Below are 27,600 nucleotides of genomic sequence, written 5' to 3'. Positions count from 1 at the left end.
CCACAAGAGCTCCAATTTATTTAAAAGGAATGGTTTTCTCTAAGTGGAATTTCTTAACTAGAACTCCATTCTTGTTAACCAGAACATTTTTCATGAAAATCTTCCAAAGTTATGTATCTTGACCCAGGGGCAGGTCCAGGTTTGTCGGGCCTGATCTGCGGTAATACAAAACTAGGCAAAGGGCCGTGGAGGGGTCCATCAAGTCAGGGGCCCTGTGCTGAGGCTGCATTAGCTTTGTGGTAAATCCACCTCTGCCCTTAGAGAACTGAATCCCAGAGGGAGCACCGTGCTTTCTCTGCAGCAAGACGATCCATCACTTATGAGCAGCACAAGATGAGAAACAACATAAGCGCTGGAGTCAGAAAGCCGTGGGTTCAAATTCCAGCTCTGTCTCTTTACTTGCTCTGTGATCTTGAGCATAAAGTTACCTAACCTCACATTGCTTCAGTTTCCTCCTCTGAAAAAAACCAGAGGTAGCAATGCATCTTTCATGTGTGTGCTATGAGAATTACAGGGCTGGTGTGTTTTACATAACACATGTAAAAGCCTGTAATACTATTCACTCAGTGAATGACGGATCAGATTCCCATTCAACAGTTTTCACTAGAATTTGGTGTATGTGACTGAAATCTACCTTATACAAAGGCAAGTTAGTTATTAACGTCATAAAAAATAATAGGCACAGAGCACACAAGCATATATTCAAAGGTAGTATAAATGTATAAAAACAAGATGCAAAATAGGCCCACACTTAGCCTGACCCACTGGCTAACAATTATTTTTCTACCTCAATGTACCAGAGGAATGCAACACAATCCAGATGACAATAATGGCTTGATACAGCAGCAACAGAAGAGGAGCATACACACAATTTGCAAAACTCTTGCCTTCTTGTAATTCGCGTTCCCCTCCAAGCTATATCTCAACCCCTGTAACCCATCCCCGGTCCCGGTGAGAATCACACTCTCCACAATAATTAAGGAAAAATACTGAATTTATTCACTTGGTTGGACCCATCACATTGGATAAAAGAGTTGGTTTCATTTGCATGATGTAAAAACATACTCTAAGTAGGAATACTCACATACTTTACAATGTTAAAAATATATTTATATAAGAAAGATTCATGAAGGCATTTGATATAAAACATACACAGTATGCTATTTTAATATACAAATGCTTAAAAGAAAATAGAGTCTTAAGAATTATAAAAGTAGCATCTTTAAAAATTTACAAACGTTTCTATTTGTCTTAAAGGTCACATTCTCATCCTTTGGGATGTACAGAAATTATGTGGTTTACACAGTTTTATCCACATTCAAAACATCATGTTTTAAATGTTTTAAGCATAGCATGTACAGTACAAAATATTTCCATAGGAACATAACAGAACCTGTCACTAGGGGCCTGCTGCCAGACGGCTCCCAGTTAATCAGCCATTTTTAAGACGCTAGTTCAGGTTATTGCTACAATATTCAAGTTGTTCTATTCACCCAAAGTATAATGACTTTCATTTCTACTAGACTTTCCCGACAAAGGCTCAAAGAGTTATCATATAATATACACCAATATACATAAAACAACTATTCTGAGTTAAATGCAATTCCCATACTTAAATTAGAACCAAGAATAGTAATTTGAGGCTATTATCCTCGCAATTGGTATTTTTAAAATTTTGAGCAAAGTGCACAGTGAATGGAATCAGTCACCAGAAACGATTCTTCTCTGAACGCTCAGCTTCCTTCCTGTGAGATGAGAAATGAGAACCTTCAGAGTTGGCGGGTAGCAGGGCAGCTTGACAAATCAAACCCACAGGGGCCACATGGAGTCACATTCATGAGTCGTGGAAGCCCATACCGCTGGCTCATAAATGACACAATTCACTATTTGGAGGCCCTGTGCAGAGTCAGGAGAACCAGCTTCCAAGAGATAAATGCTGAGTCTTAATTTAGAGCAAACGGTGTCATTAATCAGCCATATTCTAACGTTGGTGGGCCCCGAACAAGGTTGAAATAGCCAGCCAGGGCTCCAAGGTCTATGTAGAGAGAACGTTGTCTCTTCAGCATCTCGGATTCTTCGGTGCTTGCTGTGCATGAAGAATCTGAAAAGGGAAACGTCGAAAAAAGGAAATAAGTGACCAGGGGACACGTTCAATAAATACCTTCTGCGAAAAAAACACTTTGGGCCTAATGAAACAGCATTCAGCTCTGGTTTTAGTAAGAGCTACAGACTTGAACGCTATGAGCTAGTTTATGTAACACAACAGGGACAAAAAAATCAATGACAACAAGAAACTAGCTAGAACTCCTGGCATATTTTCCAACATCCCAGATGGTTCTCTTTAAATACAGAAAAGTCAGACAAGAAGCAGGGAAATGAAAACAAGCATTCCAGGCTTGACATCTGGGTTTGGACCAAAATGGTTAAGAATGCCATAGATTTTTAATGATAAAAATAGAAACCCCTCTCCAAGCATATTCTATGCTCCTGGAATGCATACTGACTTTCTTACCCGGGAAGGCGTCAAAGTTTGGAAAGAGAATTTAAGCAGAGGAAGATAGAAATGCAAACTGACTTCAAACTCAGTATTTTATCTGTGCAATGACTGCTGTGGCTTATCATAATTGAATTAAACAGAACCCCGCTCTTTACCAACAACAGAAGTGTCCTGCTTGACTTGTTTTTAAAGGCAAATGATTCTCTGTTGCAAAAAAGCAAGTTGGAGGCGATTCTCAATGACTATGTTACCTACATATGCGCTGAAAACCTGTTATGACTGGCTCGTAAATTAGTCAATTTTTTTTTTATGCTTTTGCTGACATTCTTGCTGAAATTTCTCAAACAACTTACGGCATTCAAGAAGTCACTTCATTTTTTTGCAAGTGTTTTCATGAGCTACATGAGAGGTTTGACGTAGATGGAAAAGAAGGGAAGTAAGAGGCACTGCCCACGTAGGGCGTCCCTACCGGCAATGTTCTCAGGAAGCTCCAGCTCCTTCCTGCTCAGCAGCCTCTTCCTCTCAAAGAGGGCCGAGTCCAGGCTCTGACAGCGTGGCTGGTCCTCTCTGGGGGGGTTCAGGGCATCATGCTTCAGCAGGTCCGCTGCCCTGGGGCGGTGATTGGGGTTCCTCTCCAAGGCGGCCTCCATCAGCTCTCGCATGCTGGGACTGCAGTCAGCTGCGATATCTTCTAACGGAGGCGCCTGCTTGTGGATCTATCAACAAACAATCTCTCAGCATCACTGACATGGAAATACACCCTCAACAGGAAAAAGATTCTGATAACAAGACCTGGAAAGTCATCTGTTTCCTACCACATGCCCTGCAGCAAATGACAAGTGTCCCTTTAGTCTGCTAAGGGCACCGATGCTGGGTTTGAATAAGCAGTGACAGCATTATATATGAACAGTGGCCCAAAGGTCATGGCAGAAGTCTATGCTGCTGAATTTCTCAATGGTAAAATGAGAGTTGCACGTTCCACTATCTGCCAGGCTGCCATGGGGACCTATAATCTACTATCATTTTTTTTCTTTTTTGAAAGTGTTCAAAGAACATATACAACTTCCTTCGCTCAAAGATTTATGCTACCCTGATGTTACTAAGTGGCCATTTTTTATTACAGCTATAATGGAATAGCATATAATTTATACCCAATGTACATTTCAGTAAATTTCCACTAAAACAGCAATGCCTCCTTTGCAAGAATGGGGCTTTCCTCCCTTTGGAAGAACCTTCAGCTTCCTCTCATGGGTCACTGGTTCACCACCATCCAGCTCGGGATGTGTGAGCATTAGAGGTGGTAGAGCAGCTCTCCCCCCTTGCCTGTGGGGGACCCCCACTTACTATGTACAGATAGGAAGGATAGGCTGAGCGAGGGTAGCGCTTCACCCAGGGTGGGGTGCCCGTCTGCATGTGGATGAGCGTGGCCCCCAGGCTGTAGATGTCTGCTTTGGTTGAATGGCCCCTGCACAGGATCACCTCTGGGCTCATGTAAATCTGAAAAAGAGGTTGGAAACATCTGTCTGGCTCCCCTCATTTGTCTGGGTTTCCAGTCCTGGAAGCTGGCTCATCCACCTTTCCCCTGTTTACTGCATGCCTCATCCCTTCAGAAGAGCATGTGATCGCTGTGTTCCCTTAAGGGAAGGAGAATAACACAGACACACACTCAGGGAGCCGGGCATCTCTGGCATGAAGTGCCCCTGCAGCCAGGAACCCACCCAGGACTCTCACTCATCAAAGTTCTGCAAAGCATCGATCGAGGCTTCATTTTTTTATTAAAACACCAATTCCTTTCATATTTAAATGCACACTTCAAATGTACTTCTTCACTTCACGTTTACAAATTGCCAAACCTCTAAAAATCTGCAGTAATAAAAGGCGGCAGAAATCCACAGGGTATTAACACAACTCACTTGGAAGAGAAGAACTTAAAACTGTAATGTTGTAAAAGTGAAACCAATTAGCCATTTCTATGAACTACTTCTTATTTCTACCTACCACGCAGCCAGTGACCAAATATTAAAGGCATGCCATATTAACATGTATAAGTTCCATCTAGTTTCATGAGTTAATGCTGGAAAAGCAGGGCTGGTTTTAGAAATAGTTTCTCTAACAAGTGTTTGTTTCTAAACTCCAAAAAGAAAGGAAAAGAGAGCAAACACTGGTGACCAATGATTTATATTTATAGCTGGTACAGACATATAGTACTTAATATCCTAATTATCAATATTACTTTTAAGAAGTTTTTATACTGTCTGTCATTTGACTATGGAAAAGGGGGCTAGCGTTCTTGGAATACAATTCACAGTAAATAAGAACTGGCTTACAAAAACTGGGGAAATTGCCCAGTTTCCCCATCCTAACCACACTTCCGAGCTGGCTTTTGCTCTTGTTCTCTCTCTCTCTCTCTCTCTGTCCCAGCAAACAGGCTAAACCGAGCTCCTTGTTCTGAAACTTTCCCTGAAGCAAAGACAAGGCATTTGAATCCTGAAGGACTTTCTTACTAAATATAATCACAAAGTTAAACAATAAAAGCAGTCAGTAGGATCAGCCGTCAAGAGAGGATTGCCTGCCTGTCTCCTCCTCCCGCCCTTGCAAGGATTAATCCAAGCCAGGATTGGGCAAAGAATGTACTGTTGGTGTAACCAAGGCAGCTGTGCACCCGGGGCTCTGCAGGCCCTACGCGACCCCACAGCAGCATCCTGTCCACCTGGTGACTGGCTGCTGCCCTCAGGCAGATCCCCTGAGGGAGCTCTGGGGCTCGGAGCTCCTGCTTCCTCAATCTCTGCAAGGGCCAGAGCAGCGGGGCCTGGTGCTCACGGACTCCTCAGGCTGGCTGACTGCAGGCATGAAGCAGGCCTGGGGCCACCCACGCGAGGCTCTCTGAGAGGGCACACCCTCAGGCCTGGGCACTGGAGCAAGGGAGTCTAGAGGTCGGGGGTCAAGCCCTGCACCTCTCAACATGTTTATCAGACAGGGCAAGACTGTGTGTATGTATGTGTGCATGTGTGTGTGTGCGTGCACACACGCACACACATGTGATGATTACATGTTAACTTAACAAGTAAGACCAAACACAGACTCAGCAGAAAATAAGCACTTTTAGAAAAGGACCATGCTATATACTTTTATATAATTATAGCATTACTTTATTACAGAATTATTTTATTCTAATTAATTATTTACATTCATTATTTATTCTTTCTATATATCATGTAATTCAAAAATAATAGATTAAATATACGCTGGATTAACCCTGTATATGTATTATAAGCTTATAACATAATGCTCTGAATATGAACACTGAGAGAGAGATCAAACACAGGTGGCAGTGTTTGTGAGGTCTACCGAGGGATCAAAAATCATCCACAGCCATGCAGTGGCCAAGCGATCAAGTCCAGTGGAAAGCAAATCTGCAAGGTCAACCCCGACCAGTCACATCTTATTGGCTCTTTAGGTATGAGGAGCAAAGCGAGCTTGCCGAAAGGGTCATTGCTGACTTACAGCCTGGCTCACTATCCAACTTCAACTCATGAGGACCAGACAGGGATTAAATGCAAGTGGATTAGAAGAGCTCATAACTATAAACACCAAAGCCAGTTTAGCATTTCATAAAAAGCAATTTACATTTGGTGAAAAGAACTAATCCAAACACGTCCAGGAGCCAACACCATGTTATCATCTCATCCTCAAGCACACATTCTCCTTTTGCTAGAGAATCCCAGAAAAGTCCTATCTTTCTCTAGCCATTGCAAAATGCTCAATTTGATCACACTGCTGGGAAGAGAAAGGTATTTTCCATCTTTAATACCATAAATAGTTTGTTTCTCAAACTGGCTCCAGGAAAAGGGGTAGAATGTCACATATCTGAACTTACGACTAATGCCAAAAGATGCTGAAACATTTTCCAAAAAAAATGTCGTAAGCATTAAGTCATATTAGATTTTGTGCTTTGGTGAAGGATTCTATGGTTTTCTCTTCCAAATATTATTCTGTTCAAAGATGACTGCCCAGAATCCTCTCTCAAGTATTTTCCAGAATAATTTCAGTAATATCAGCAAAAACAAGAATTTGATCTGTTGCCCAGGAGGGTCTTTGCTTTGAGAGAGTTAAGAAAAGGCTTAGAAAATCTTGGTTCAAAATGAAGATAATTTTTTTTTTCACATTGCAAGTGAGGTCAGTGCAATACATCTATTAGCTAGTCTAAGGGTTCCCATTTGGTTGAACACCAAGACTGACCTGGTAATCCTGAGGCAAAGGTGCCACCCGTGCCCTCTCTCTATTTCCTGGGGGCACTTCCGGCAGAGAGCAGGGCATGGGGCTGAAAGGCTGGGACAGTGAGCATCCCACTGTAGGGGACATGGGCAGTGAGGCAGCTTCTACACTCACTTACCTTCTCAGCTGCATCCAACCCCAGGCCCATCACAACCTACTGTGAACTAAATTATTGGTTGTTTGATAATTCGGGTAAATTTAAAATAGGTTCTTTCACCAAAGAGTGAGGACTGATGCAAACCACCGAGGGCATGATCCTCGTGGGCCTGGTCCAGTGCGCTGTCCCAGGAACCTGCAACAGCTACTCTAGGGCAGATGCTCAACAGACGTTCCCTACTTGAATCAAATCAACTATGCAGCCTAATAATGGGAATGTTAAATTAAACAGGTTATTGGAAAGCCCACGAATGCATTTCTCTAAATCTCATTTAAATTCCGGAAGGTTTGGTTTTTATTTTGGCCTTGGGTTTTTTTGCTTCACAAATGAGTCCAACATATAGCTAGTTTATAACTTCAATAAGATTTATTTGTGCTAGATAATACACTTGAGGTTTATTACAGGATCCCAAGGATTAAGGATCATCCTGAAATGTTGTCACAGCTCTCAATAAATATTATCAGTGACCATGAAAATTATGGTTGTAATAGAACCAAAATAGCAATATTAGTTATACTAAGACTACATGTATTATTTATATCAAAAAGTTACATAGTAGTTACACCTTAGACTTTAGACTCAGAGAAAACTAGGTTCAAGCCCCAGATGGATCAATAGCCAAGTAGCTCTGGGCAGTTTATTTTAACCTCTTCAAGCTTATTTCCTTAATGTAAAATGGGAATCATGATAGTACCTGCCTACGAACTTACCAATTTACCAATAACAGGGTTGCCATGAGGATTAAACACTATAATTCATTTAAAGCACTAAAATGAGTATCTGGTGCAGGGCAAGGGCTCATTAAATACGTTCCAATGGTCATAATAATGTAATGCAATGGTTTTTCTCCCCTTTTTTGTCCTTTCTGCAGTCAACACTAGAACATTTTTTATTTATACTCTTAATAAATATTGACCACTCTTGTGGGAACATAATTACCTCTGTTCCGCGGAGGTCCTTAGGAAAATAAACATCTTCAGTCATCTGAACACTTAGGCCAAAATCCACCAAAACAGCTTTTGTGGACATGAACACAATGTTGCTAGCTATAAAGAGAGGAAAGTTTTTAGCATAAAATTGTCTATATACCCATAAATAATGAAAACATTACTTAAAACGAGTCCCAAATCAGAATAATTGAAGTGCTTCCCAACTGAGATAGACACAATATGCTTAAACGAGGAGGAGGAATCTAGTGAGAGTTTAGGTGGAAATCACTTCAGGTATGTCAAGAATTCAGCCAACGTGGATATAAATGATTGTAACCACTAATAATGCTCAAGATACAATAGTTGACATAGAAACCAGCTAAGTATCCATCGATGGACAAATGTGATATATGTGTATGTATATATAAAATGGAATATTATTCAACTGTAAAAAAGAAGGAAATCCTACCCTTTGTGACAACAAAGATGGACACAGAGGGCATTTTGCCAAGTGAAATAAGTCAGACAAAGACAAATACTGTATGAGATGATTTATATGTGGAATCTAAAAAAACCTGAACTCATGGAAACAGAGAACAGATTGCTGGTTGCCAGGGGCAGTGGGTGAGGGTGGGGAAAATGGGTGAATGAAGGTGGTCGAAGGGCACAAACTTCAGTTAGAAGATGAACAAGCTCCGAGGAGGTAATGTACCCATAGTTAATAATACTATAATACTATAACGTATATTTGAAAGTTGCAAAGAGTAGATTTTAAAAGTTCTCATCAACAAAAGCATTGTAACTAAGGTGATGGATATATTAACTAATTTGATTGCGGTGAGCATTTTGCAATATATACACATATCAAATCATTACATTGTGCACCTTAAATTTACACGGTTATATATGTCAATGATATCTCAATAACGCTGGAAAAAATATAATAATGCTCAAGAGCTTGAGGTTCAAATTCTAAGATAGAAGCATACTGTTATCAAGCTACTTTCTAAAAGAAAAAGTAAAATACCCTTTATTTTTCAGTAAAAGTGAGGCTAGTCCAATTTGCCATGAGATATTAAGGGTTCATCGTGGGTCTCTCTTGTGTGTTTCCCCATCATCTCTTACTCTGAGAAAGCAGCCAGCGAAGGTTTGTTTAATGGACTCTCGCCAAATTGATGCTCAAAATTTAAAAGCTATTTGTTTCTCAAGAATATGTGAGGGTATGTGTGTGTGTTTTAAAGAAAATTACCATTTTCAAGTCTTATTAACAAGGGCGTAGGCAGTACTTAATAGATGTGTGGCTATAATCTTTTCTACAATTGGATAATCATACTTCCTTATGACTTGGAAAGCGCCAGTAACCTGGCCTGATTCTAAGCCATGTTTCAGGAGCACAGCGGAGGGAGGTGGAAAGTGCTCTGAGGGAGTGTCCTCCCTGCCACTGAAGATCTTCAGACTGGAGGAAGGAGCCTACGTGCGGCCTGTCTAACCAGTCTCGAAGCCAAAAAGGTACATATCCGAAGACAACTCACGTTTAATATCGTGGTGAATCACTTTGTTCGAGTGTAGAAAGTCAAGTCCCTTGAGAACATGCTTTGTCACCCAAATAATTTCAAACTCTCTCATCGGTCCACAGCTCTCCAGTTTCTCCAGAACAGAGCCTCCTTCGCCTGCTTCCATAAAGAGGTGCACCGTTTCACCCCACAGGACTACGCCATATAACTCAGCGATGTTCTCGTGCCGGAAGCAAGCCTGGATTTCCACGTCGGATGGCTTAAACTGATCGACTGGGATCTAAAACACAAAAATCCAGTAAGATTCTAAACAACCCCAGGACAGTGAATAGTGAAATATATATATATATATACACATATAATGTAGGTCAACCCACAAGCCAGAAGGCAAATAATTGCCCTCAAGGATACTCTGATTATGAAATTGTACTGCCGAGTTAAGAAAATGTTTACTCCAGATCTGCCTTTACATTATGTCAGCTTTAGGTAAACAACTCAAAATAAAATAAAAAACAAAGAAAATGAAATATTATTTTCATTTAGAACGTAGAAATCCAGCCAAAGAATTATTTACGATTGAATCAAAAGAGAGAGAATTTCCTATCTATTTTATGTGTAATTTCTATGGCACCTAGATTTTAGGTTGTATTTTCTATATTTCAGCTTGTCTTGAAACAATATTATGTCTTTGGTCCCACGGTCTATGCTCTAACAGTGCATTTAAAATAAGCACCGGCCATCCATTCTACAGAGAACCAGGCAGGTATTAATAAAGAAGCAGATCTTTCACAGTGCATATGGACATGGGATTTCTCCAAAATATAGTGTTAGATGAAAAAAACAAGATGCAGAAGTACATATTTTATGTTCCTATTTGTAAAACATTTTTAAACTCTACATACATATGTCCATAGACATTTTCTTAAAGGACACATAAGAACCCATTATCAGTAGTGACCTCAAGGAAAGGGATCTCATTCTTCACCTAGACCCTTTCGAATCTATTCAGGGTTGTTAATCATTTTATATGTTTTTCTGTTTTAAGAAAAAATACAGTTTAAAAATTAAATATAAGTACTAAAAGGAAAACAAACCCACAAAGCTGTTTTCCCATGCCTTTTGAGATGAAACTGAAAAACTAGACACTTTGGTTCTAAGATCTTTCTAAAATGTCATCAGATTGTTTTTAAAAGAACTTAAACATGTCCCCTCTAAATGCAAGCTTTAAATGCCTGACTATAACACTTCCTTTTTTTCTTTTAATAGCTGATATTCTAGCAAATCTTTATGAGGGAATTAATGAGGTCAAGATATTATTGACCTTTTAATTAAAAGAAGAAAGACTAAGATGATATTCAGCACTTACTTTGCATATTATTTTTGGTTAAATCAAGTGATTTTATTTTATTGCACTTTAAAGTAAAACAGACATAGATAAAAGTGTAAAACTGCTTAACTATCAAACTCAGTGAATTATCAGCTGAACACGCCCATGTAACCATCATCCAGATCAAGAAACAGAACCCTACCAGCATCCCGGAAACCCCCTCCTGACCCCTTCCAGTCACTGCTCTTCAAGGGGACCCACTAATCTGAGTTCCACGCGCCTGGATTTGTTCAGCTCATTTTGGGCCTTTCTTTAAGTGGAATCTCATACCATAGATATTTTGGGTCTGGCTGTTTTGGCTCAACAAAATGATTATGAGATACATTGACATTACTGTAATTGTAAACCACTTCTTTTCCTTGCTGTACGGTATCCCATCGTGTAAATATACCACATTTCAGCATCTGGAAACTTCCAGTTTGGGATTATTACAAATAGTGCTGCTAGGAAGGTTCTGACACATAGCTTTTGGTGTACACGCCCGTTGGGTTTGTACCTACAGGAGTGCAATTGCTGGGTGAGAGGGTGTGTGCATGCTCAGCTTAGGTAGATATGCCAAAGAGTTTTCCAAAGTTTGGAGCAATGATTGTTTAATAAGAAGAGATGGGGTCTTTTCAATAATTCGTCTAGTTAAACTCAGCTCTTTAGTTTGCAGTCCTGAGGAGTCCTGCAGCCTTGCCAGCTTCTGCTTCCCTGCCTGGCTCCCTCCTCAGTGGGTGGCATTAAAGAAACAGCACACGGATTTGCTCCTGCAGGAGAGCTCCCCTCCACCCCGCCCCACCACAAGAGGGATGATGTTATCCAAGCTGGTGCTAAATAAGCCAGCAGGACTGTCTTTTTCATCAGGGCAAACCAGATTAAAATCAACCCCCCACTTAGACCAAGGGGCTGAACGCTTCCAGGTAGCAAGCAAATCCATAAAACACAGACAATTTGGACAGGGTACCCTCAGATAAGATCCAGTCAAAGGGTAACAACTTTGAGTAATGCAAACAAACAAACAAACAAAAGCCGCAACGTCAAACATGCAGTGCACGCTGTCTGGTTATAAAGTACATACCAATTTACACGCCATCCTTTTCTTAGTCTTTATATCTTGTGCTAAGTACACTTTTCCAAAGGCCCCCCGAGGAATGAAATCAGAGCCAATATTCCTATATGTCAGCTTCCAGGGGATGAGGAGAACATCTGAGTCTATTTGATAGCGTCCATTTTGGGGAGTGATCACCTACAACATGATAAAGATGCAAGAGGGTGAGAATTTCAGCAAAGTCCTTTGCTAAGACCCACCCTTTAGAAACTGGTTACTTTAGATCAAATTCCTATACACAGTGCTTGAAAGTGATGTCACTGTGTATAACCCTAACAGTGTACAGAGACTGTATTTAGAGCTTCAGCAAGACAGAGAAAGCATGTAACAGAAACACGTCCCTGGGCAGACCTGATCATATTATTCATGAGTAATTAATTGCTAAATAGAACTTTAAAAATTATTTATCTAAGGGAGTATGACGGATCTGACCAAAAGGCTGAAAATAAAGATTGCATAAATATAAATGCTGCCTGCAAGTTGACTTGTTTCCAATTAAAATGTGCTAACCTGTTAGTCCACATAGCTATTACTCACACTTGATGCATACAGAGAGAACATGGAAATTAACTGAGGATCATGAAGGAGTGTGGAAAACAATGTGTTATGCCAGAGATATGAGCTGACAGCGCTACATAAATAAAGTAAGGGCAGAATTATTTCCCACCTTCTTACTCATTTAATATATATTGAGTACATACTGCGTGCCAGGCACTGTGCTAGTGCTGAGGAGGCAGCTACGAACAAGAGATAGATGACCTCTGACCTCCAAGAGTGCATGAGCAAGCACTTTAGAACAAGAGATTTCAAAACCAGTCGACTCAAAAATGAAGAGACGTACCCTGACAGCAGTGTGGGTTACAAGGGGATGTGCATTTGTCAAAACTCATCAACCAGAAATTTAAGATCTGTGTATTTTACTGCATATAAAGTATATCTCGATTTTTAAAGAGTAAGCAAGTTAGAAGGAGAAATAATTAAAATTAAAACAAATTAACAAGGTAGTCCATGGGAGATATGACCTGGAACACATGTGTAAAAAATGTTTGAAGTGGGGGCCGGCCCTGTGGCCGAGTGGTTAAGTTCGCGTGCTCCACTGTGGCAGTCCAGGGTTTCACCGGTTCGGATCCTGGGCACGGACATGGCACTGCTCATTAGGTCACACTGAGGTGGCATCCCACATGCTACAACTAGAAGGACCCACAACTAAAATATATAACTATATACTTGGGGGATTTGGGGAGAAAAAAAGCAGGAAAAAAAAAAAAAGAAGATTGGCAACAGTTGTTAGCTCAGGTGCCAATCTTTAAAAAAAAAATATTTGAAGTGTTCTTTCAAGGAATAAAAAGTCTCAAAAGTCCAAGTTTTCCTTCAATGTAATTAGTAATATTACGACTTCAGATTATGAATCCAGGAATTATGAAACTATCAAAATGATGTCATTTCAAGCACAGAAGAAGCTGAGGGGAATGTGGACCACATGGGAAAAGAATGATGGGCTGATTCATCTACCGATGCATGGAGCTCCTCACAGAGTCATGTTACGGGAATAGTTCTAGAAACTACCAGGGTTATTCATTTGGTCTCCATATTGCTAATCTTAGCAACCCCCCCGCAAACAGATGTGCTCACTATTAGTCAGGGAATGAAGTAGAGAACAACTCCAATACCTAGAAATGTGAAGTCACTAAATTTAAAAATTAAATATTTACCGAGCGCTCCCTCTGTGCAGTGGAAATGAATGAGTACAGGACCACGGTCTTGACTTGTTTGAAATATGACCTTCTTTCAAGAAGTGTGTCACCTCAAGTTACTGGAGGTCTCTTTTGATAGCATGCTAAGAATGTGATGAATTTAGACCCTTTCCACATTTAGACAGAACCGTATTGACAGCACTCAACTGCACTAGCTTATTGCCTCTCTCTTGTTATTAAATATTTACAGACGCAATGTCACCATTTCCTCTCAGTTATCAACTTCAGTGTTTAACTCACGTTCGTGTAAGTTTTGCTGTTGTCTAACCCAGTTTGACCCAGTGTCCTCTCAGTCTATCCAAGGGATGGAGAATATTAAGAGCCACACACTGAGTGCGCATCACCAGCCAGCACAGCGCTCAGTACTTGAATACATTATCTCATCAAAGTCTCATGACAGTGCTATGAGATAAGTACTATTTTTATCTCCATTTTACAGATGAGGAAACTGGCTTCAAGAGGTTAAGCAACTTGTGGGGCAGTAACAGCGTCAGGATTTGAACTTAGCTCTGTCGGACCCCAAAACCACAGGTCCTGTTCTTTAGATAAGAGCCCTTGAGCTTCCAGAAAGCTGTAATTAAAGCTGAGCCATGATCAAAACCCAGTCATTAAAAGCCTACATTTCCACATCATGGAGTACCCTTCTCCCCTTTAGATCAAATACTGCAAGTTCCTTCCCCCCTACTTTACAATCTCCCATCTCCTGGGCACCCTCCTCGGAGCGCCCCACAAGGTCTCCACGGTGACCTTTGATGATAGGCCCTGAAGGGAAAGTGTGATATGCGAGCGCTGACCAGTTGCAGTTCTGCAAAGACCCTGGTTCTTCCCCAGCCCCAGGCCTTCCCTATTTGGGTTTGAGATAAGTTTTTTCCCTCCTTCTTCTTCCTTTGGGGGCCCTCCCAAATAATCTTACAGAACTCTATGCTGCTTATCTCTGCAATTCTTCCACTTACCAAAGCCATCTTCCAGTGCAGACATTATAAGCATGCTTTCGATGTCCTCGTCCAGATCACTATTATCCATACTAAACAATACTGGGCCCAGGAGCAGCACTTGAGAAAAATTCTTAGGTATTTTGGTAAAAATAAATTCCATTTTATTGTGGAATATAGTGGGCTGTGGCTGCTGTGAAATGCATGTGACCTTAGGCTATGTTCAAAGAAGCATATTGTCTAGAACAAAGGCAGAGCTGGCCGTATCCTACTCTGGTGGTCACATAACGACTGGACCGCCACATTCAACTTCTGAGCTGTAGGACAGGCATGGCACAGGCCTGAGCTGAGGGCGCTATCCAGATGACAAGGAGAGTTAACACCCCCATGCACAAGCAGCAGCAGATACAATTAGAAGCGTTTGTGAAAGAAGAGAGAAGATGTGGGGAATCTGCAATTTCTGGAATATTGGAAGGACTGTCAAAAGGGGGGAGAGTAACAATTGCATACAACAACAACTACCACAATGATTTGCATTCTTTCAACACTCGCTGTGTGTAAACAGGTCACATGCAGCCATGATTTGTTCCCAACAACAACGGTATGGAGTAAATGCTATCATGTTACCCATTTTACAGATGAGTAAACTGAGGCACAGAGAGACGTAATAACTAGTCTAAGGTCACACAGCCGACCCATTCTGAGCTGAGGTACATACACACTTATTTCATTCCCTGGCATTTTTCACCACTATTCATCATATATACCTGTCTATGGCCAAAAAGTAGAATGAGGACTAAGAGAGTCAGAGATGGATTTTAGTCCTATATAAGGAAGGATTTACTTACAGTCAGAACTGGCCAAATATGAAATGAAATGCCCCAGTGTATGATGAACTGTTCATCACAGGAGATTTTCCAGCACAGACCAAAATGCACCATCAATTACTGGAGATGATGAATGGGGTGATTCAAGCACTAGACAGGGGATTTGACTCAAGTATCTTTAAGGTTTTTTCAACTCTGGGAAGCCAGGACTCCATGACTAAGCCCTGAGGAACAGCATTCAGCATCTCACACCCACGTCTATGCGCGAGCCCTTTGGGGCCCTTCAGCTCTCCAATAATCACCGAAGACTTGAGTGTATGGAATCCATTTTGGGTTATTCATCTCCAGATCAGGTTATGAATTTGTCTAGACTATAAATAACTAGTAGCACTCTCACACAAAGCAACCCCTACATCAGTCTCTCAAGGTTCTCCCCCAGGTCCTGCTGGACGTTGGTGGAATCTTTATTAAATGTTATTTTTAGGAAAATAGCACACACGCACACACACAGACCACCATTTAACATGCCTATGCTTCCGGATAGTTTTTGAATTCTTGGTCCTCCGTCCTGTCTAATTACCTCCATGGATGTTGTGGTTGTTGGTTGCCTGGAACACACCACGTGTCCATGCCTCCAGGCCTTTGTACATACTCTTCTCTTCATCTGGAACACTCTCCATTCTCCATCCCCTTCATCTGTCTAACTCCAAGTCAATAACTTAGGCGTCAACTCCTCTTGGAAGCCTCTCTGACATTCTCCCTTGCCCAGACCCACCCGCTTGGCTATGTGAGGTATCCTGCCCCACATTGCCCTAGCAATCAGGGCGTAGTTGCACTGGGAAGTACCACACTGCATGATAATGGCCTGTTTACTTGCCTCCTGCCTTCACCAGGCAGTAAGCTACCAGAGGGCACAGACTGTGCAACACTTGGAAAAGCACCTGATACACTGCAGATGTTGGAGTCATGTCTAGCAAGTGAAACAGAGGGATACTTGAACGAAAGGATTTGGCCCATATGTAGATAAACTTCATAGATCAATTTTACCTTGGAATTTATTTATTTGGTAGATATTTGCTGTCATTTTGTAAAGCAGAGAGACAGAGAGCAGCAAACGAACCCAGAAGAGAAAAGTTTTGATAGGGTATTAGGTGGAGGATGGGGAAGAGAAAGGTTCTGAATGCAGGATGGTTCCAAGGAGAGCATCACGTGAGGGTGAAAGAGAGCCAAAAGCAAAGCTTGCTTCTTGTAGCATCTTGTCTCAGGCTGGCTATGATCAGCGACGGCTCCTCGCAACTCCCATGCCATTAGCCATGGACCACAGAGCTGCGATAGGTCACTAGCAGTTGCAGGGTTGTAACAATCCTTCAGGTCAGTGACAGGAAAGGCAACCACGGCCCCCAGAGCCATCAAACACTGGCTTGATTTGTGGATTTTAAACTTCTCCTGTTATCTTCAATTCACTTTTACCTCTTCCTGCTTTACATGTTATATTCTTGATCATTTTTAAAATACAAATCCTTTAAAAGTTTTAAAGATCCCTGCCCTTATATGTCCTGTTCTTAAATTTTCTCCTGAATATGCATCTATCTGTCAGCCCTCCATGGCAGGACTGCCAGCATTTCACTCTTACCCTTTGCTGGTAAAATTTTTACTTCCTTTATCTCCTTTTTTGCACTAGCATTTTGTTTTTACTCCAAAACCTTCAGGAAGCTATTGCTTTGTACTCCTTATAGTTTTCCTGAATTCCCTTCTGTACACTCCCAGTGAAGTTCTATGGCCCATCTCTCATCAGCCTGATGGCCCAGGGGAAATATACCTAAGTCTCTACATATTTACAAGCAAGAATAATTTGTTTATTCTGCATGTTTTCCTTAAAAATACCAATTCATATAAGAGACAGAAATACATAAACCATTATGTTTCTGATCACAGACATATATATTATTTTGAACCAGAGTTGTCCAGCTATATTTTAGCTAAGAAAATCAGGCATTGCTCCTAGTTCAAATTATTACCTCCCATGGATAAGAAGAAGTACTATTCTCCAGGTAAAGTCAAGTCAACTATTAAATACAGTTTGGTATATCCAGACCAAAGCAAGTCACGTGACCGTGCAGAATGTAATAACACCACTGGCTTCTAACAAAACAATTCACTCCATAGCTGACCTAAACTGCTGTGTTGTTTTTAATTGAATGAACATGGTATGCAAAAAAAACCAAAATAATTACAAACTTTGTCCAGACTCTTTACTTGTTCAGCAGTGACCTTCCCCCATCATTAGCCATTTTGCCATTTAGAGACACCAAAGGAAAGGGGTCACTTTCATGAATAAGCACGTTTTGCAAGCTACCACCCACTCCTTTGCAAATTGTTCTTTTCTAAAAAATTGGATCACCTTTAGCCAGCACCGCTGTTCACCTCTGACATACTAAGAGATTGACAGAATCTCAGGCACACCTAAACACATCACCTGATCTATGATTGTGGCAACCAAGTATTGTCACAATATTTTGGATTATTTACATACTTGGGATGACTAAGCAAATATATTATTTGTCATTCATACCTTGCCAATTAAGGAAGGTGAATCTGTGGATAGCTATTTACTGCCTACACATCACATTTCTGCAAGAACCATATTTAGCCAATACTAATATTGTGACATTTCAAGATGTGACAAGAGAGGAGCAAAAATTTCAGCTTCAAAAATATTAAAGTCTTTCTTCCCTCTCAGATAAAAAATTCTCATTAAGCCTTTCTCTTCTGCCTAATTGATGATGAGCGTTTTAACGAACAGTTAAACTAAAATACACTCTTCTGAATTACTTGTTTGTAAAACTACTACTAAAATATGGAAAAGATTCTTTAAATGGACTTTTAATGAAGACTTTTTTGCATCTTTAACATGAAGGGGATTCTTACAGATACTGCATTTTTAAAAACCATACCTGGCAGCCAGGTTAAAGCAGGTGTGAATGCTACCCTGCGTTAAATGAAGCTGCAGTAATAAAGCTGAACACACAGCACTCAACTGCATCAAGGAAAAAACATACCATATTTAATAAAATTCCAGATTCTTGTGGTCGGTGTCCATAAAAACGCTTTGCAGTATTCGATATATGGTTTGCAAAAGCAAGCAGTTCCTCCACGGTTCCACGTCTGACCGACGACAACGAAGGCACCTCTTGGCCACCGAGTAGCAGAGACTCTGAGCGCTCCTCATTTTGATTACTATCTTGACACATGGTCATTAGACTGGGTTCGTAAACTGGTGGCTCTTCACTTGGGTAAAGATTTTCCATAATGTCTATTATATCAGACACATTCAAATGTTGAATTAATGAATCGAGTTCTTCTTTGTTGTCACTGCCAGTGCTCATGTACTCCATTACTGTTGTGCTTTGTAGAGAATCTGCAAAAGAAAACACAAATACTTAGTTTGCTATATTTGTATTTGCATTTTGAGATTCATGGGAACTGGACATAAACTGGGAATGGGCCTCTCTATGCCCATGTCTACAAAACGAGGGCCCTGCGTCAACAGTGTGTGTGAATTCAAGTTGACAGACAGTGAAGAAAGGGACCTTAACTAACCATTAGTCCGGCTGCTCACTTTGCAGAGGGAAAACCCAGAGAGCTTATATGTTACTCACTCACTGAGTTGATGGCATCAGCTATAGCCACTGAAAACAAACTTTCACCAAATATAAACATAAATAGGAGCAGCTCAGAAATCTGAGGAGCTGAGGCTCCAGGCTGGTGCTTTACAGCTTCCACCCTGCTGCTCCGCCAGGGGACAATGCTCCCCACACACAGGGACAGAGCTCCCCACAAACAGGGACAGTGCTCCCCACACACAGCTCCGGTGGCTTTTATGCCTTGGGTGACTTTAAAGAAAAAGAACTACTTTAGCAAATTCAGGAGCTAACTTGGCAAATAAAACTCAAGCCCTGAAGCCAGAAGCACGTAAGATGGATTTTAATGGAAGCAAATCTGATGCTGATAGGTCAAACTGCAGGAACAATTCTGATGCAAATGAATTTAACAGCTCATTTAGAAGGGGGACAGGAAGCCTCAAATCCCTGTTCTGCCAGCGAAGAGTATGAGAAAGAAGATTCATTTAACCTGTGAATCAGCTGTCCCCTTTGGGACTAGAATTCTTTAACAGTACAGAGCATAGATTTCAAGGGTCCAAAAAGGTTAATCTAATATCTAGGTCAATAACTCTCCAGAAGTCGTAGAATTACAAAGAGGCCAGGGAAGCTAAATCTATCCCAAGTAAGACACATGTGAGACCAACGAACTGTGTTAGCCAATATCATATTTCAGTTCTTACATACAAAGCAAGGGCTACACCTGGGGATCTGCCAATGAGAACAAAAAAGGGTAGATCAAGGGCAAAACATGACGCTGTTACTCAGGACTTTAGAACAAGTCCATTCCAAAGGATTAAAGACAAAGGATTTAAGACATCTCAGAGAATTTGGAGGCATGTATGCCTACTTAAACTATTGCGCTCCTGAACGCACAGCCTCTCTCTGAAAGAGGTTCCAGGTTCTTAAAAGCAAGAACCTTTAACACATTCGACACTCAGTGCTGAAAGCCACAGGCCTCCATCAACCCGGAGCACAAGGGCAAAGCTCCAGGAAACGTTCCACCACGGGGCCACCTGCAACGCATGACCCAGCCATCAGCTGAGTGAATCTCATTTGAGAAAAGAACCATGCAATGTAGTGCCCTCGTTAACTGACTTGACAATCACTTGCTGACGTAAGGAAAGCAGTCTAGCATCCTGGAGTCTGACATTCCATCAAGACTCAGACTGCCTGGGGTCAAATTTTGGACCCTCATCTACTGTCTGCGTGACCTTGGGCTAGTACTTTGATCTCTCTGCACCTCCACTCCCCCATCTGTACAATGGAAGCAGTGCTGAGCAGCACCTACCTCACAGGGTGGGTGCGAGAGTTAAGGAGGTCATGTGCAGAAGGTGCTCGTGCAGTGTCTGGCCCACAGTAAATCAGTTGTGTCATTGGAGTTGCTGTTATGAACTTAAAAGAGAGAAGTACAGAGTCAGACTCCTGGCTTTGCACACACTGCATGAGACCTCCTTCCTTATCAGCAAAAGGGATGTGGCTACCTATTCCCCCAACTTCTTCACAGTAAGGTTTTAAAGATTGCATCCAAGACAAGAGACAGCGAAAAAAGGCAGAAACCTATGCACACTGCTTTGATAGCTGTTACCACCAGTTACATCCAGAGAGCCAGGAAGCTCCCTCTCAGAGATCTTGCAGCTCTTGGAGCCTGTGGGGTTATGAAAGGAATTTCCTAGGTTAATAGAGGAACATTCGACTTTGGTTTCATCGAGCCATTTTAGTTGCAGTTTCTGCGTGTCGAATTTACTGAAAAACAGAAGCTAAAACAAAAAGAGCCTGATTTAGGACCCTACTGGCTCAAAAGTTCCAAGGCTCCTGGACTGACTTATGAAATGGCTAACTTGAGAGAAAATAAAGTTCCCAGTAGCAACAGGGCTCAAGAAAGAGAGGGAGAAGTCCATTCCGACGCTTTACAGCACAGTCAGCCGACCCAGAGAGGAAAGACAGCTTTTGGTCTTTCAAACCTGTAGAAAGTCTCAAGCATCTCAAGCATTTATATGCAAAACCGAAGCAAGAGGTTAAACACACACACCCCTAAACTGCGTGCTGGGGGGCCGGGCGGGAGGAGGAGAAGAGAAGGAGGGAGCAGGGGAAGGAGGGCGGGGGCGCGGCGGAGTGTGGCTCGGGGGCAGTCTCCGGATCCGGGCATAATTCCCTAGCAACGCCCGGCTCCTCTCACGCCCAGCAGGCTCCCGGAGCAACCTGGTGACCAGCCCGCCCCCTCAAATGCCTCCGCAAAGCCCCTCAGCACTTTCAGGCCGTAATTAAGCAGACAACACGCTAATGATTTCCGCGTTATTCATGATCAGTAGCCATCTAGAAAAAGTGTGGACTGTGAAGATATTCTAGCTCAACAATAGAGACCCTTCCTCATACAATTTACCAAAAAAAAAAAATCCTTATAAAATTCCTACTTCTTAACGGAGTAGACGAGGATGGCAATTTTAGAAATGGAGAAATGGGCAAATACAGTCGAAATTATTTGCTTCAAACTGTTTCAGGAACCAGCAATAAAATCAAGAGGAAATCCTATTCCAAAACATTAATGTCACACTCTTGGGTACTTGTATCTGCATAAACAAACGTTGAGGGTTTCCTGGTAAGTGTGAGTGAAAACGGCCAAGATTTCAGGGATCAGCTTCTGCCTAACAAAGGACGATTATACCTTGCGGTACTTCCCATTTAAAAGATATTTTCTGCCGAAATAGTACATTGCCTCCCAGGGCACATTTCTTATTATATTTTTGTTCTCAAAAGGACCCAGAATGACACAGTCTAGCTGAATAGAAGCACAGCGACTCTACTTCAAGACATCTAGAGGCCTCATCTATCCGATTCTCCTTATACGAGCAAGTCCTTAATTAAGGGCCATCTGCCAGAAGTCCCGCACGCAAACCTCAATCCATCAGAGAGCTGGGGGCGTCTGTCGGAATCAGATTATATTCCACTTGGCAAAAACCTAAGACTCAGGCCACAGACATGTAAAGTAACTGTATTTGTGTTTTTTCCCGTTTTTTATCAGGAGCAGTCCTTTATTCTGGGCCAAAATACGTCTTTCCAAAAGTGAAACAGACATTGCAACGTTTCCCTTAAAGACAGCTCACGGCCTTCGCTGTTAACTTTTGGGACAATCTCTGCACGCCCAGCTTCCTTCCCAGCGTCGTTCTCCGCCCAGAACCAGAAGGATTACGGAGTCCTGATAGCACATTCCTACCGGGAAACATCTGTAAAGTATTATTTTTTCCCCTAGCATTCTTTCTTAGACCCGAAGCCCAGCATTTGTGTTCTGCTATAACGACTCATTAGTCACAGAACAGCGTCCGAGTTATAAGCATGAAATAAGTTTCAGCTAGTCAAAAGGCTGTCTTGCTCCACCAACCCCAACTCCCTTCCTCCAGTCCTTACAGCCAGCAGACCCTGAAAGGGTTTGTAAATTATAAAAGCACCCATCATTTGGGCGGGCGGCGGCCGGGTCCCCTGCCTCCGAGGTGCACTCACCGGGGCTCGGCAAGGAGAGTGCAGCCGTCCGGGCGGCGTACGCAGCGGGAGGCGCGGTGACAGCGGGTCCCTGCTTCCCCGCGCATTGCCCACACCCGAAGTGCTGGTGCGCTAGGGATCCGGGAAAGAGGAGGAAGGGGGAGGAGTCGCGATCTGCACTCGGTGAGACCCTTGCGCAAGGTGCTTTCCAGCTGTGCAGGCTGCAACCGCGACACGCGCAGAGGACGGAAGCGGAGCAGCGCGGGTGTCGGGCACGCCTCCACCTCCCCAAGTCCCGGAGTTCTCCCCTCTGCCGCGGGGACCCTCCGTTTCAGAATAGGAACAGCTAGGGCACCCAGAAGGGCTGCGATCAGAAAGACACCCCAGAGTCCCCAAACTGTGGATTACCTGCGGCCTCCGCGCGCCCCCGTGGGCCGAGCGCTCCAGCCGCGGCCTCCCGACGCCTCGGTGCGCAGCAGGTGGCCGGTCCTCCGGAGCCGGGCGCGCCGTGGCACCGAGGTCCGACGGCAGTAGAAGCTGGAGCCAGGGCGACCGGCCCCGGAGCGTGGCGCGTCGTCCAGAGCGCAGCGGACGAGTGAGCCCCAGGCCGGGCCGCCCTCGTCGGCCCCTGACTCACGGCGTCTGAGCCGGCCGAGGGGCGGCGCAGCGGACGCCAGCCGCCGCCTCCCCGCCTTTTCCATTTCCCCTTTCTCTCCGTAAACAGAAAGAGACTGCCGGGTTGCGGGGAAGCCGGAGCCCCCGCGCTGGGAAATTCCGTCCGCCCCCCCTCCCCGTTTGCCCTCGGGGCGCCCGGGCGGAGCAGAAGGCGGGACTAGGGAGGAGCGGGGAGGGGCGCGGGCCGAGCGCCGGAGAGAGGCTCGCCGCGCCATCTGGGGGGCCCCCGGACAGCAGCTGCCTCTCCAATTGAGGGCCTGGTACACCTAGGAGTTTTCCCTCAGGACCGGACAACCCGGTGGTAGAGGGCGCCCCAGTGGCGGATTTGTAAAGGGAGACTGTGCCCCCGCACCCCCGCCTGGTTCCCGGAGGAAGATCGTGTTTCCTAAGTGCTCGCGCCCGCGGCGCTACTCGGGTGTTCCAGGCCCGGGCAGGGGGGGCGCGCTGCGGGCCCCGCGCCCACCCCCCAAGCCCTGCGGGCACAGGCGCGCCGCGTGCTGTCTCCGCCGCGCTGCAGGAGGCACAGTGAGCGTCTAGTCTTCTCAGAACCGCACCCAGCCGCGATTACGGGTAGCGCGGCCTGCCCTGCCCAGATTTCGATTCAGGTCCTCACACAATGAGTGTCGTGATCCGTGGTCCGCACGCACCGACTGCGGTTTGAAGGTCTGGGAGAGGCCGCCGCAGAGTGGGCGGGCAGGTAGGGGGTGAGCACCTGGAGACCCGCCAGGGTACTCCGCCAGCAAACCCTGGTTTCCCCTTTCTAGTCTTTATTGGAACGGGTTATTTTGTGGTACCGCCCAATTAGGAAGTGTGTCTGCACTGATGTCCAGCTGCGAGTCTGGATTCTCTGGTCTCCTTGGGAAGAAGATCAGAGTTCGTTTACAGGTTTCTTCTTGAGTGGAAAGCGTTTACTCCAGGTGAAGCCGGAAGTGAGTTCTAGGGAAATAGCGCCTCTCTCCACGAAATCCACTTTGCCAGGACATTCCCAAAAGCTACTGAATTGTGGGGCACCCTCTCCCCCCCTAAATTTCCCTAGTATCGAGCACTTACTAGGAGCCAGACATTTTGCAAGACAGCCGCCAGGAGAAGGAGAGAGACTGTAAGGTAGACAGACATCCTCTCCATCTTAGCCCGGGACGTTGGGCGTGCCAGGCAGAGCTCAGATTCGAACACGCTCTGACTGAGTCTACAACCTGCTCTTTCCAGTGCCCAAGCTCATTTCCCTCCCGCAGACTCAAAGCTGCATCGGACACGCTCTAAGGCTCTCCAGGTTTCTTCTGTGAAAAGCGCATTGTTATTGCGACCTAAGGAAGTCATATGAGAATTGCTGGCGGATATAGGCTAGATGCGGTGAGAAGCAAGGCCCTTTTGCAGGACCTTAACTCCCATCATTTCTTTGTGCCTCTGGTCACGCAGGGACAAAGTGATTGACAGTCACCAGAGGGCGTCAGTAAAAGTGAGCCCAACTAGCAAATAAAACGGCGAGGGCTGATTCGGCGCTAATTCACCGCCCCCAGCCCCCGATTATTTTAAATACTAGAGCTAGGCGAGTGTTGTGATGTGAGTGACGCGGGACGTGTACCATCCAGGCGGTCCCAGACCGTGGAGGAGTCCCAGGTGCCTCGAGGAAGAGCCTTTCTTGGGGACCGGGCCCTTCCGGTCCTGGACGGAGAGGGTGCAGCTTGGACCAATCCTGCCGCAATGACGGCAGAGGCGGCCAGCGGCGGACTGGGAGAAGCCTCGCTGTCCCGGACGCGGACTCCCTGGGATTTGGCCCTGGCTCAGAGCTCATGATCCCACTCTCCACTCTCGGCTGAAACTGGAGTATGAACTCTTCCAGCGTTTTCTCTGGAAACCAGGTTGTGACCTCTAATTGTAACGTGAGAGACGTCTCTCCCTCATCTGTCGTCTTTGAACAACAAAGGATGATCTTTATAAGCATTTTAAAAATAGAAACATGGAACCACTCCCGCCCCCACCCCTTGAATGAGCTCATGAAAACCACACCTAATCTTCTGGGAACTAAGAATTAGCCTTACTTCCTACACAGAGGTCTCCCAAATATAGCTGTGTTTTAGGGAGCTGATGAAGTGGCTGCTCCCGCAGGGTTCTCTCTGGCTGCTAATGACTTAGGCAATAGCAGATTTCATCAGGGTGAATTAAGAGGTTTCTCTCAGCAACATTTTTAAAGTCTAGCAAAGATTAGGTCTGCTGACCCAGAGGGAAGAGACTGAAGAGAGCACAACTAAAACAACAGAAAAGGTTGACAAGACACCTTCATTTTTCTCGGTCAGGACTTTGTCACACAGGCTTGCAAAAACAATCCTGCTCTTTTAGGAGCATGCTAGCAAAGTGAGGTTTCAACTTGCCGCCCAGAAGCGCCTGGTGCCAGTGTGCATGACCACAGGGGAATTATTCAAGAAGCCCGTAGGAAGGACACTGAACCAGCTCTCTTGAGGCTGTTTGCAGCCTACAAAATGCACTGTAAGACTGAGTGGCAACCGGTTGCAGTCGACTTGAAGAGCCTTTCTCCACTCACAGGTTGGGACAATAATGGGTTTGTAGCCTGTAGTTTGGAAATCAGAACTTATTTACTCACGAAAACAAAATGATTAACAATGGGTAGGTGACCCAGTCAGCGCACCAGCCTATGTAACCCCAAATGGGGCTCTAGGCTAAGAAATGTAATATAGGACGCTGCTGTCAAGTCTTTTTCATATTCATAAAATATGGTATTTTAAGAGAATACTGGAATAAACTGAAATAAGTTGGGGGATAGCTAAGCTGTATGTGGACTGGTGAAAAATGTGTTTCACTCTCTTAAATTATAATAATAACATACAAAGTATTCTGGGAAGATAATTAAAACTGAATTTGAATAAAGCCTTAAATAAGCTATTTTTAAAGTTAAGAGAAACTTGAGCCAGATTTCATGAGCATAACTTTTTTCCACATGGTTTTATTGTAACGACTATTCATATTTACCAGTTCAGATGTTTGAATAATGATGTCATCAAACTTCTGATAATAACCTTCAGGTGAGAAACTGTACAGACATGTGGGTAGTACATTTAAAACCATTATAATCTTTAAAAATTTTAAACCGTTGAAATTGTATTTAAAAAATCCAGTAGCACTTTTTCTTTCATTGACACATGTAAATTTCTTACGCTAATGTGAGTGGATTTCAATTATAATTCAACTTTTTCATATTAAATCTTTCAAAATGAGAGGCTTTAATTTCCAGAACGTGCATGCGCTGTTGGAACAGTTAGTATGAACACCACTAAAAAGATACGTCAACCCAAAGGATGAGCTATCCAGTGGAGAAGGAGATTCAGGGCTGCCTCCTGGATCTGGGAACCACCAGCCCCACCTCATGTCCCACCCCCACCACTGACACCTCCTGTGCCCCTTTGGGCGCCAGCCTGAAACAAGCCGCCTGCAGCTGCTGGCTGATGGACCTGCTCGGCCTCACTCAGCATCTTGAGGTGGATTAGGGATGTCTGTCAGACCTATGGGGACCACAGGGTGCATTATTAAATTCTCCTCTGCCCCAGCAGCACCCCAAGGCATCCCTGATGAGATTGCAGAGGCAACAGGCCCTGGAGCTTCCAGCCCCACAGCTGAGAGTGCAAGGCTATGCCCTCAGCTCCTGCAACCCTCTCCTGTTCGGATCCTCCCAAGGACTCTGGGGAGGACAAACAGGGATGAAAGGGACAGTCTCCTCTGTGTCCTCCTTCCCTTTGCCTCTCGTCACCTTTTGGGGCATCACTGTACTCACCAACTTTTGCCATCACCGTGCAAAGTGGGAACAGCAACTGAAGGAGGGAAATGGGGCCTGGGGCAGAGATAGAGTCCTTACGTGGGGGGAAAGGGAGAGAAATCCCCCAGCAGCCATGGGAAGAGAAGGGAAGTTCCTAAGTACTCTCAGCTGCCGCCATTGTTTATCTATGAAGGCTGTGTGTCAATGGGGCCTGGATGTGACTCAGAGACCTGTTCTCACGTGCAGAAAGCTAAGTCATAGGTCTCTCAAAGCACCTAAATTGCACTATTCTGTATGATATATATGATACTTTTAGTAATTGCTTTGTGCTGTGACTTCCCCAAATTTGAGGTCCTTCAACCACACTTTGAAAACAGAAACTACTGCTCTGTGCTTCTCTATTCTACCTCCCAAATGGAAACTCCTGGTACAGCGTTTCTTCATCTTGGGCTTCCGAAATGACCACGTGGCCCTGGATGCCTCCAGGAACTGTGCAAGGCTCTGTCCTCGGGCCAATGCAGTGGTTTTCATTTTTCACATTTTGAGAGGGGGAGAAAGACTCAGCAGCGATGCTCCCCAAAGTGCCCAGGGCCAAATGTCCTGGAGCAGTTGTCCCAGGTGGGTTTGTGGAGGGTACCCACGAGCAACCTAAGGCCACCTG

General features: G+C 44.0%; 1 protein-coding gene across 8 annotated transcripts; it reads right to left on the bottom strand.

Annotated features, from left to right (window-relative positions):
• Positions 1–976: 976 nt before the first annotated feature.
• MAP3K8 (mitogen-activated protein kinase kinase kinase 8) lies at positions 977–23,764 on the bottom strand. Of its 8 annotated transcripts, none has more exons than XM_008508358.2 (9): positions 22,907–23,241; positions 20,313–20,416; positions 18,422–18,780; positions 11,820–11,987; positions 9,391–9,652; positions 7,869–7,975; positions 3,842–3,994; positions 2,967–3,213; positions 977–2,101 (listed from the first exon to the last, which is right to left on the bottom strand). In XM_008508358.2, the coding sequence occupies exons 3-9, from the start codon at positions 18,755–18,757 to the stop codon at positions 1,971–1,973; spliced, it is 1,404 nt and encodes a 467-aa protein (XP_008506580.1). In that variant the 5' UTR covers positions 18,758–18,780; positions 20,313–20,416; positions 22,907–23,241; the 3' UTR covers positions 977–1,970. The 8 variants fall into 8 exon arrangements, with proteins under 8 accessions (XP_008506580.1, XP_008506578.1, XP_008506576.1 ...); XM_008508356.2 differs by lacking the exon at positions 22,907–23,241 and adding an exon at positions 22,520–22,643; XM_008508354.2 differs by lacking the exon at positions 20,313–20,416 and having other exon boundaries at positions 22,907–23,764.
• Between the last annotated feature and the right edge of the window lie 3,836 nt (positions 23,765–27,600).

The sequence above is a fragment of the Equus przewalskii genome, chromosome 30 (genome assembly GCF_037783145.1).
Source record: "Equus przewalskii isolate Varuska chromosome 30, EquPr2, whole genome shotgun sequence".
Lineage (NCBI taxonomy): Eukaryota > Metazoa > Chordata > Mammalia > Perissodactyla > Equidae > Equus > Equus przewalskii.
Note: the sequence above shows the minus strand (reverse complement) of the source record. Positions and strands in the feature narration are given on the sequence as shown.